Below are 12,382 nucleotides of genomic sequence, written 5' to 3'. Positions count from 1 at the left end.
TATTTGGCTAAATGTTTTTGGAGAGGGTTTAATATTCAGTCTAATCTTAGATTTGGTGTATCCTAAATACTAACTCTTTCTTTTGGTGTGTGCATGTGATCTGAAATACAATGATGTATATACCAGCTCTTATCAACCAAAGCCCATATGGCATCACAGAACCCTAATTGCAGTCTGGAGTTTTATCCACAATCACATCTGTATACCTGCTGCAAAATGTGTGTAAATGTTAAACAGACTGGTAAAATGATATTTGTTATCCAGTTATTTAAAATTCAATCTTCATTATTAATCAAGGCTCTAAATTTAACCTGAACATCTCACACATTTATACATTTAGAGCTTGCAAGACTATCCATAAACTGATATAATTCTCTTATTTTGCTTGTGTTCTGATTATTTTTAAAGCACTAAAACATTTAAGTAACATAATCTTGTTAATGTTAGAAAGTTAATCTTTCAGCAGGACAATGGCCTCAAAAACAATGTGGCATTTTTGCTAATTTATACACACATTAAAAAAAAAAGTGAATATTTTGTTAAGGCAGGGTAAAGGAAAACAGTCCCTGGATCTGTCATTCCCCATAGAGCTTGGTTGCCTATAAGCAGACTTGGTATTAAAGGGGACCATAGACAGTCCATCCTTATGTGGTATCCTACTGATTGACCTATAGGCTAAATGTACAGGTATTGTATGAGTTTGTTCAGGCCAACAGCGCAAGCAGAACAGCAAAAAGTGAAGAAGAGCTGTAGCTTCTCTTTACTTTCTCAACTGCTGATACACTATACCCTGACTGACGGGACGGTGCATTGGCTTATCATCATACATGTACCAGAAATCATATGAAATGACCAGCTTTAGTTGGATATTGCTATTGCCCTCTGCCACTTATTATTATTCCTGTTACTGAAAGCAAGTGTAATTATTAATAATTATAACTAGTGACTCCACTTTTATAAATTATCTTTTGGTGCAGTTATGTATACCTTTGTTAACTGTATATTATGTGTGCTTAAACATCATCGAAATACCATGAATACCATACAGGAGGTTGTGTTTCCCCAGAAAGTAAAGGGCAAGCAGTTTCTGAAAAGGTGAACATCTCAGAATAAGCAGAGCATAAAGACTAAATTGTAGTGTGATAAAACAATATAAATTTCTTACCAACCATGCATTTTCTGTGATTTCTGCATTTGCTTTTAAATGTAATTTGACTTTTCTCATTGCGGCATTCACATTTTTCTCTTACAGCATTCAAAAGTTTGCTTTGGTAAAAAAAAAAAAACTTGCACTGTAATCACTGGAAAACCTTTCGAGCCTAGAGTGTTTGAAACAATTATTTAATGTAATTTGTTGTACAACATTACTTTGCTGCAGTTCTATTCTAGGGTTCCTTGATGCAAGTATTAAGGATCTGCATATTGTGGTAAAACAAATCCATTTTTGTGTCAAGAACATTTTGGTCACCTGTAGTCACCATGCTTGATATGGGCCATCATTTATGATGAGTTCATTAAACTATAATGGATGTTAAAGTAATATAATATCATAAGATATGGAACAACTGTATTTGTGAGTTTCTTAACAGACAACTGCTTTGTGCTGCATACAACTCTAAAACTCATATTCTGAGTCACAGAATACACAGCAGTGTTACAAAAAGTTGTCAGCTGGAAACAATGTTAGGTGCAAATGGTTGCCCTTACAAACCATTTATCACTGTAAGGTTGAAGACATACAGAGCTGCTTAGTAGCAGCTACTTGTCATGGCTACTAAACACCAGAAAATTCCTTGCAATAGACAATACTGAGAATTGGCTCTGTTAAAACACAGGTAAATGATCAAGTAGCTGCTCCATTTGTCTTCAACCTAAAGCTATAAATAAAATATAAAAGTTAATTTATGGAACCAATTTCATAAATATCAATTACAGTCTTGGGTAAATGCTTTTTTTTAGCCATTATCCTTTCTTTTCAATATCCGTGAATGTCAACAAGCTTTATTTCATGTACACTGAAGAATCCAGGGGCTCAATGTTTTGGGGCAGGCTCTTCTCATCACTTCAAGAAAACGGCATTAATTTTTGTGACACTTGTTTTTATAGTGTTCTTGGCCATATCTACCAATGTGCAAAACAGGCTCACTTTTATTGTGCCACCAAGCATACAGTGACGGCGCTCACTGAAGCGATAAGACAAGAGCTGAGAGAATTGAAGAGCCATATTCGTGTTACAGTAAGTCTGGAGCGGTGATGGTATATGTCATCCACTTTAGTTTAAACATACCATATGCTGCATTTGTCAGGAATGTGGGATGGGTTTATCAATAATTATCAAAACCAGACAGAAAAACCTAGAGATTATCAATTATTGTTATTTGTGTTGGGTGGATTTACAGTTGCAACCCTTGGCAGTTATGGATCTGGACAAAGGGGTGTGTGTGATGACGTCGGCACCGTGCTTCTCACAATCTGCTGGCATTATCATGCCTTTGTTTTTGCCTGTGTGATGTTGTCGGGACATGGTTATTATGTTCAGAATGTTGAAAACTGGGCAGAAGGTTTTGACCCAAACAACACTTTGAAAAACTAGGCTGTCTAGGTCAAAACCGGACAGGTGGCAATCCTAGGTACATTTTCTATGGCACACTATTATGACTGCTGTGATTTGCATTCTCTCTTTATCTTACAAGAAAGAGCATTTGTAATTATGATTTATAAAACAATCAATAGTAATTTGATCTGTGAAGCTGAATTGTCAACTGGCTGGCTCATTTCCCCTTCTTGTAATCAGCAAGGCTTTATAAAAGACAAATCATGTCAAGCAAACATACTTGTAGTTCACCACAAGTACAGTGGCGATCTAACTGGATTTTGCCAGTGCTGAGAGCAAACGCTATTATGGGAGGGTAAGGATTTTTGATTGCATCCCACAGTGTGAGGGAGTTACACCACAGTGCCACATAAACTTTTGTTTATTAAACTTGGCAAGCAAATTTGATTAAATTTGTTTTCTGTTGTTTTTCACTCTTATCACTAGATTATGCATTCGATAAACCAAAGTCTTGGTTAAGTTTGCAAATGAATATTTAATATTGCATTGTTCCACATTCATTTCCAAAGAGTCTATAAAACTTTGACTTTTAAAAAATGTTAAAATATTTTTTTATGAATCTCAAAGAGGAGACCAAAAATGTGTGTATTTTGTGCCGGTACTTTATAGCCACTTAAGGGTTAAGTGAGGTGTAGGTTTGTTGGAAGACAAGGAAAAAAGCATTTGGTATAGAATGTTTTTTTATGTGTAGAAATATTAGATGGATAAAATGACTGGATCCAATCATGGATACACAAAAGCTTTGCAGCACAAGACCTCATACCTCCAAACTGTTACGATATTCGTGGGGCAGTGCTGATTTTAGCCCAGCTCAGCTCTCGGCCTTGGATTCTTATTGAAAAGTCCCTCATTTCCCTTTGATCTTCTGCACTGAATGCCAAAAAATGCTACAAAGTTTCTCAGACTTAATAAGATAAGTAGGCTTTTGGCAGAGAGCCCAGAATACTCAACACCTTCACTTAGATACAATTGTAACTTATAAGATAAACAGGTCTCTTGGGGGAACTCAGAGTTGCATCTTAAAGGGCAATTTCACCTTCATTAGCAAAACTGTAATAACACATAAAGCCAGAACCCAGATATGTGTTCACACTTTACATGACCTGCCAAATTTTGTAAAAAAGTAAGTGGTATTTAGAAGGTGTGGTCACAAAAAAAAAAAAATGGGCGTTTTTGTCATGCTGCATGTGGCATTTCTTTTTGTCCCTTTTTTGCATTTTTCAAATGTTGGACGGTATGAGCCCTTCCTGATTAAGGTTTTTCTTGATCCATTTCCAGAGCATTTCCCCTGGCCTTGTGGAGACAGAATTTGCTTACAGATGTTTTGAAAATGACCCGTCAATAGCAGCTACGCTGTACAAATCAATTAAGGTAAAACTTGTGGATTTTCACTTAACAGAAGTGGTTGCAGAAATATTCAGATCAGTATTCGGAGACATGTTGACTGTAAACCCAAAAGGTATCATCAGAATCAGAAGATTGTGTAGATTGTGGCAGAGGGGCTGCTGCAAAATGTGATAGACTTTATTACGCCTGGTGGAAACTTTTTGTTCCTCTGTGCAAGGTCGTATTGGGATACCCACCAGATATCCTGATATGAAGGGCCCACCAATCTTTAGAGACCCTGAAAAACATTTTCTTCTTTCAGAGTATGCACATGATTGTTAATAAGCAGAACATTACTGCTTAATATAGTCAAGCACTGTAGGTGCAGGTTTTGAATAATATTTGTTCGTAAAAATATACTTCATAAGTAGTATGTGCTATTGGGTACTCCTAAATAGAAAATTGTCATTTTAAGAATTAAGGGCCCCCTCCTCGGATAATAGGATTCACAGTGCACACAAACAAGCCAAGGAACACATACATGCTAGGCCACATCAGCCAATGAATGTACAGAGTTCTGCCTTTTGCTTCCTCACTTCTTCTTGTTACAGTCAGGACTGAATTATTTCTGCATTGTGATCTCTGAAGGAGAATCACATCACTAAATGGTGGATTAAGGGAAAGTATGTAAAAGGGCAATATTTACTGATATATATATATATATTCCAGTTTGGCGAGATTTTTAGATAGGTCACTTTAACATAATATAAAATATCTGTTGGTTAAGTATTCATTCTGAGGTATAGTTTTCATTTAAGCACATCTCCCCCACCCAAATTACACCATTTTTAATGCATATATCCCCTCTCTTTGCTAGCACCATCACATTTTCCTAAAACAAAAAGCAGCTTTCACCTAGCTGCTATTTTCCCTCTCACACATCTTCAGTGATGTTATTGTGATATTCATCGACAAACGCCAAATCTTGCGCTTATTGGTAAATATCAGCTTATCTGCAGGCTGACAGTCCGCCCTGTGTGACCATGCCCTTACAGGAGGAGAAGGAATGTTAAGTGTTGCAACCATAGTTTTAACCTTTGAAATCTTTAAATACCCGCCACTACTGTTGTTCAAAGAGGCTGTTCCCTAATTAAATTTTTTTGTGGGGGGAGGGGTTTACATGTCCTGTAAAAGGGGTGAATTTTTTGAGTTTGAGTTAACATTTAGTATGTTTAAAATGGCAAGTTTTTAAGCAACTTTTCCCTGGCCACCCATGGTCAGCATTCCCCAGTGGGTTAAGACACCCTGCAGGCCAGCAGTCAGGACACTCCCCCCAACAACTGAATTTTTTCATCCCCTCCCCAGGCTTTTCTGTCCTGTCCAGGCCAGCGAGTAGGAATGGTTTCCTAAAAGATTAATTCCCTAATGGATTACTGTACATGGTATAAACTATGGTTTATGCAGAGTTGGGAGTGCATAGTATGGTTCAATAGACTCCCCTGTTGGGGTTAGCAAAACTGCGCTGTTTCTCCCTGGCACAGGTGCTAGTTGGAGTGCAATGTGTGGGAGTCCCAGGAGCAGCAAACCTCCCATTCACAGGTGGATGCGCGCTTTTCCCATATGATTTGTGGAGTTGGCATGCAGTCAGAATGCATCCGGTGGAAGAGGTGAAGCAAGTGATGGCATTGCTGTGTACATGTCATACACAGCAGGCTGGAATTCCTTAGTGGCTATCTTGGTGTAGGGCAGGTGTAGTGCAGGATTCAGAAGCGGATCTTTTTGGCACCAAAGGGAGAGTTTTTGCTGCATAAAGGATACATTATATCCAAAGGCAGGCCTTATTATGTGTGGGTTTATTTATGAAGATCCCTGTATTTTCTATTTAAACTCCTTTCGCTTCCTCTTGTTCCATTTGCTAGTCATGGTTACTGAGCATTCAAAGCACTATGGCAGGTGTGTGTGTCTCTTTTGTCTAAGAGGATTGCCTAAGATGATTTCTTTATAGCTGATTATTGGTGCTCTCTTACTAGCTATACCAATGGAACCTGGTTTGCAAGGAAGTCCCTCACCCCAAAGGGGAAAGGTGAGGTTTGTTTTTGTAAGAGAGTACATCTTTTTTAGGCTGGTAAGTTTTACTAGTATTATTTATGTTTAGCCTTCCTGCCTCAGAGTAAGAAAGACAAGTCTCGGGAGAAAGCTGCCGGCTCTACTGAAGCACACCAGGAACTGGGAGATTTCTATGTCACAAGAAAATCAAGTGTTAGTGGATTCCTTAGCCTCTATTATTAAACAAGCAGTCATACAAGATTTTCAAGAAGTATCCAGTTCCAAGGAGAGGCCTAGATGTTCTCATTCAAGGCAGATTGATTTATTGTCTGAGATTTTTGGAGTTTCCGAAGTGCTTTTGCATCAAAGAGATTGGGTGTTTTTTTCCTCAGCCCAGTCCTCTTCCAAACAACAATAAGGATGTCAAGGCCCAGTGCATGGAAGGAGGCAGATAAGCAATTTTTTTTCATGTTTACCATTCAGGATGTATGGGTAAAAAATATAGTGGAAGGTATTTTTTTTTAATTCTACTTTCAAGGAAGCAGAATCCAACAGAAGGATTGTGCAAGAGTACATACATTGTTGAGTTAAATGTCAATAGAGACAGTTGTCCCTTAGGAAAGATTCAAAGGGTTTTATTCAAAGCTTTTCCTTAGGCCTCAGGGGCTCTCAGTAATGTTTATGAGATGATTGAACAAATTTCTAAGAACAAAAAAAATTTAAGATGGAATCTTTGGCTTCCATTATAGAAGCAGTCTTTGTAGGAGTCTGGCTATCCAAACATAGACCTAAAGGATGCTTACCTCCTTTTTTCCAATCACAAAAGAGCACAGAATTTTTTTGAGATTTGCAGAAGACAACATACATGTACAGTCCAGGCCGAATGGCCTGTCACAGTCCCAGAGAATCTTCACAAAAGTTTTGGTAACACTCATAGTAGAACTAAGGAGAAAGGCATTGTCATTTTCTGATATTTATGAATTCAAGAGCAGAAGCAGAGTGCCACACTGTTTGAGTGCAAGATTTTCTGGTTGTGCATGGGTGGATAAAAAGAGAAAAGCAAACTGCATTCTTCAGTCCATCTAATAATTAGGGGCTCTTTTCCAGACAGAAGAGAATTTGGTCAGTCTGCCAGCAGAGAAACAACTGAAAATTATCAATCTAATGGAAGACTTTAAGAGGCAGAAGTTGGTATCAACTCATCAGTGTTTAAATGGTTGAAGACATAATTCCTAATATCTTCAAACAGTGAGGGGGGCAAGATGGCATACTAGACCTTTGCAGATGTTTAACACAGCCTAATTTGCAATTGCATTAAAAGATAAGTTTGTCACAAGAAGTCAAGAAAAGTCTAGACTTGTGGTGTGCCCAAAAAAATCTGGGAAGAGGATTACCCATAGAGGAACCAGAGTGGGTGACAGGGACTACCGATGCTTCAAGTTTGGGCTGAGGAGCCCACGTGGGCAAAGAGTTTGTGCAGGGCAATTGGAGGCTATCCCTTTTTTTCTATTGCTCATTTGTTGGAAGGAAAAAATGTGAAGGTTATGTCAGACAATACCACAGCAGTCGCAAACTAAGTGAAATAAGAACGCACCAAAAGAAGAGAAAATCGGAAGGCAGTTTTACTCTGTCAAATTGTATTGGACCCAGGGGAGTGGAGTGTACACATTTTTAAGGAAATTGTAAGAAGATGGGGTCAGCCAGAAATAAATGCCATGGCATCCACTCAATACAGAAAATGTTCTTTTTTCCCCTGCAAGGAGGCCCTAGCAGTGGGCAGAGTTGGTCGAGGGGCTTGACCTACGTGTCTGTCATTCCCTCTAGTGTGGATTGTTTAAAGAAGACCAGACAGGAAAGAGCGGATGTCATAGCAATAATCCCATTTTGCCCAGGAAGGCCTTGGTTTCTGCTTCTGCACAGACTAGACAAGGACAGACCATTTCCAATTCAAAACTTTGCAGGATGTTGGGGGTTGATCTAATTTCAAAACCAGAACCATCTATCCTTGATGGCAGGCAGAAAGGTTTCCCAGGGGGTGAAGATTCTTTCTATCAGGGCATTGGCAAGTTCTTGGATGGGAGCCAGAGAGTACTACAATCTAATCATTAAAGAATTGTTTGTTTCTGTCAATGTGTATCCCCCCTTTGCTAGTTTTGGGAAATCCCATTCTGACCATGGGTGACCAGGGGAAAACAGGAAATTGTTCCTTACTTACCGTAATATCTTTTTCCTGGTCACTTCCATTGCAGCATTCACCAGGAAATTTCCCACCCTATAGTGGGACAACTTTATATGTAGCCTGGGGGAATGGAGGAAATTCAACTTTTAACCTGTTGGGGGAAGTGTCCTTCCACTGGCCTGCAGGGGGTCATAACCATTTGGTGAATGTTGCAGTGGAAGTGACTAGGAAACAGAAATTACGGTTAGTAAGACACAATTTCCTGTTTTCCAACTGGTCTTTATTATTTATTTTTATAGTTTTTCAATTATCTGCCTCGTTCTTCTGACTCTTTCCAGCTTTCAAATGGGGGTCACTGACCCCAGCAGCCAAAAAAACTATTGGTCTTTGAAGGCACAATTTTATTCGTATTGTTACTTTTAATTACTTATCTTTCTATTCAGGTCCTCTTTTTTTATAAGTATATCAGGCTCTTATTTAACCACTCCCTGGTTGCTACAGTAATTTGAACCCAACCTGATAACTACTGAAATTTTGAACTGCAAATTTGATAAAATGTGACATAATTTAAAAAAAACACACACACATATAATTCAAAATGAAGACTAATTGCAAATTATCTCCGTATATTACTCTCAACATCATACTAGTTAACTCAAAGATGAACAACCCCTTTAAATAAACTCTTTCCTAACGTTCTCACATTATTGTGTTCTCTTTTCTTGTATAAGACATTTCTTTTTAAAAAAAAACAAAAACTTTTTCACACACGTTTTCCTTTTGTGAAAACTAGAACTAATTGGAATAAATGAAAACACACATAAGTGATAAGTGAGTATACTGCGGAAAGGGGTATGGTCAGCTGCATGGGCTTCCTCCAGTTAACTAACTTACTGCCACAAAGAAGATTTTTGATATATTTTCAGATTACCTGCACTTATTTCACTTTCTCCTTTTTTCCTTGCTGTTCTGCAACCTGGGCACCCAGGGTCGGACTGGGGGGTGCAGGGCTCACCATAGCTGCTGCCTCCAGGGGCCCCTGCACCCCCAAGGAGCACACTGTTGTGGCCTTCACACCCCCACAGGGGCCCCCACAACACATACAACCCCCTCCCCAGAGTGTGCATAGTTTAAACTTACCTGATATAAAATGCATTGAATTCAAAATACCTGGGCCTGTATAAATAGCATGTATATTATATTCTATTTATTTTGTGCACATACTCTCAGCTTTCATTGTTTTTTTCTTTACTGTTTTTTCCATAGTGTCTTGATCCTGGTGATATCGCTAATGCTGTTTTATATGCTCTGGGTACACCACCTCATGTTCAGGTAAAAATGTTCCTTTCTGTTGTCAGTTTGACTGTCCATTGTTATAGTAGCATTATTCTGTGCCTTGCAAACTATTTGTACATCTTTTTAAAATCTGTGGGATTGGGATATAATTAATTCCTATAGGTGGTGGTGGGGGGGGGGGGGGGGGTTATGAGGTAATGTAATAAAATCTGCTCCAGGATAAGTCATTCTAACAAACCAATCAAATATCTAATTCCTGTTGGGCAGACCTAGTCTTATTTAAAGTAGGTCTACATTTAGAAAACAGGAGGGCAAATTTGTGTTGACATTTTTAATTAAATGTGGGACTTGTCAGATATGGTGTGATGCTTACAGAGTTACAATTATATTTAATTGTATATGTTACTGGCCCTTTAATGTTTGTTTATCCCACACACTCAATAGAAATCATTTTAACCATCTGCCTTTTCTGTGTCACTGCTTATGACTGAGTTATGTAGCATGGAAGCTTTCAGGGGCTGACTTCACCAAAAGCAGCTCATTATATTTTATGTTGGTGACATGGTAATATATAGATATGTTCTGTTTTGTACAAATGCTACACACCAACCACCCCCTTTTTTAAAACAAAATTATTTTCTTTCTCCCAGGTTCATGAAATGATTGTGAGACCAACTGAGCAAGCCAACTGAAAACTCATCGTCCAGAGATTGCCCAGGAATTAAAATCTGATTAACCTTCCTTTTCTTGCTACACTTTCTAAATGATTACTTACATGACAATATATCAGTAAATCAGTATAACCTAGGTGGAACAGCGATTTATCTGTTGTCTTTATACAAGTGACTACTAAAATCAGATATTATTAATATAACAATAAAGTAACTTTGCATTATAGTCCACCTCTTTATTATACTATTTTTTTTTTCTTTTAAACCCCTCAAAATACAGTAATAGGGTCAACGATAGAATGTTCCACAGTAATTGCAAGATTAAAAATATATATGCTACTTAGAGTAGCAAACACTATGCAAGATGCTGGAAGCATTGCCCAAAACAGAATCAGTATTTTAAAGTTTGTAACAAAGAATTTAATATTTCTCAGGAAAACTTAATGTGACAAATACTGAGAAGAGAGATTCTGTGCCATTTTTTTCAGTGTTTCATAGCACAAATGAAAACTTGAATTCCAACCACAACAAGGACAAAAACTGCTGTAAAGAAATTCATTCTCTTTTTCTATATAAAAGTAGATTCACTCACCTTACCTGCATGAATAACAACATAGATACAGCATCTTATCTGTAAGGAGACTAAAACTTTTTGTATACAAGACAGTTTGGGGCAGATTTATTAAAATGTGAGTTTAAAGGTAGGTAAAAACTAAGCTTTATCAGAAAGGTCTATGTAAATACAGCCATAAGCACTCACAGAAACGCTGCACTGACTTCTCTGTCAAAAGATTTTTTGTGTCTGTTTTACTCTGCCAGAGACACACAGCTCTCTCCTCTCTCCCATTTCCTGCTCCCCCCTATCTCAAGAATGCCAAGAACTCCTTCCTCCCCCCTTAGGAATGTGTGATCTGAGCCAATTAGCAGGAAGCTCCCTCATAGTCTTACTAACTGAGCATGTACAGTTTCAGTACCAGTCTTGGTCTTGGTGCAGGAGTGAGGCATTATGGGAACTTTCTTTACATAGCTCAGCGTTTTTTGTTTTTTTCTATGAGGCTTTTGATCATCTGAATGGGAGAAATATGGGGAGACTTAAGGGGAATATTGAGACAACTGAAGGTATGCCTGCAGCTTGAGATTAACTCTTTATTAACCTTTTCTTCTCCTTTAATACATAAAAACTCACCCATGTTCTATTCATTCCTATGGGATGTTTAGGAGCATATTTATCAAATGGGGAGTTCTAACTTTCACATAGTAATAAATACGTTTCTAAAAATCACATAAGAATGTGATGCCCCTTAAATTAAATACCAAAGTAAAAAATAATAAACTACGCTAAACAAATAATACACATATACCCTATAGGTTAGGAGAAAGCTATAAATGAAAATACAGACACTAGTTGTTTGCAGGTTAATAAAGACACACTTTATTAATAAGGTTTATGATTAAGCCACTGCCCCGCCACCCTCTAAATAAAAAAAAAAACAACTGCTGCAAAGACCATAAACAGTTAACTCCTCAAGAGCTTTCTTTGCCTATATAAGGGAAAACATTCAGAAAAAGTAATCCTCAAAATTAAAACAAAGAAATTATATTATTCATTAATGTTGTTCCAAATGTGTTGAATGCTTTTTTAGCAAGAATCTTACTTGTTACCACCAGAGCCTGCTTTTAATGCTCTCCCATGAAAATTTTAGTGAGGGGATTTGTTAGTACAATATAAATAAATAAATACAGGAAATACTCATGGAAGTAATCTAATGGAGTTAAACATAAAATTGTACATAAAACCCCATAAAATGGGTTTAGGGGGTGCAGCATGGCAGTACAGCAAGCAACGCTGGATTTGTAATGACCCTCACTTCTTCCCTCTTTCTGCTCTTATGAGCTGCTCTCTTTTCTGAGATCTCTCACACCTTTACCACACACTACAAAACACAAGCCCATAAAATTTAAATCCCACTCACATCACTTCTCCCTTGCACTTCTCCTTCTCCTCCTGACAGCAGGGGATATCTCGTCAAATCCAGGCCCCCCATCAAATCCCTGCTCCTACATAAACCCCTTCTCTAAATTCTGCTCTCCTTCAAGATCTCACTCTACACAGCTCCCAAATAGCAGGAACACTGACAACCTCATCAACATTCCCATCATCCCAGCCACCCCTGAACCAATATTATGTGCCTTACGGAATGCAAACTCCGTTTTCAACAAACTACCTGTGCATGACCTTTTTATATCCAA

General features: G+C 38.0%; 1 protein-coding gene across 2 annotated transcripts in view; it reads left to right on the top strand.

Moving 5' to 3' along the window:
- Positions 1 to 10,358, top strand: part of dhrs11 (dehydrogenase/reductase (SDR family) member 11) — a 65,704-nt gene extending 55,346 nt beyond the window's left edge. For both annotated transcript variants that reach the window (XM_012961036.3, NM_001011258.1), the window contains exons 4-7: positions 2,107 to 2,236; positions 3,893 to 3,985; positions 9,432 to 9,497; positions 10,112 to 10,358. In XM_012961036.3, coding sequence (XP_012816490.1) covers positions 2,107 to 2,236; positions 3,893 to 3,985; positions 9,432 to 9,497; positions 10,112 to 10,153 — 331 coding nt within the window. In that variant the 3' untranslated portion in view covers positions 10,154 to 10,358. The remainder of the gene's footprint in view (positions 1 to 2,106; positions 2,237 to 3,892; positions 3,986 to 9,431; positions 9,498 to 10,111) is intronic.
- Positions 10,359 to 12,382: the final 2,024 nt, after the last annotated feature.

The sequence above is a fragment of the Xenopus tropicalis genome, chromosome 2 (genome assembly GCF_000004195.4).
Source record: "Xenopus tropicalis strain Nigerian chromosome 2, UCB_Xtro_10.0, whole genome shotgun sequence".
NCBI classification, from domain to species: Eukaryota; Metazoa; Chordata; class Amphibia; order Anura; family Pipidae; genus Xenopus; species Xenopus tropicalis.
The sequence above is the reverse complement of the archived record's forward strand: the minus strand, read 5'-3'. Positions and strand labels throughout refer to the sequence as shown.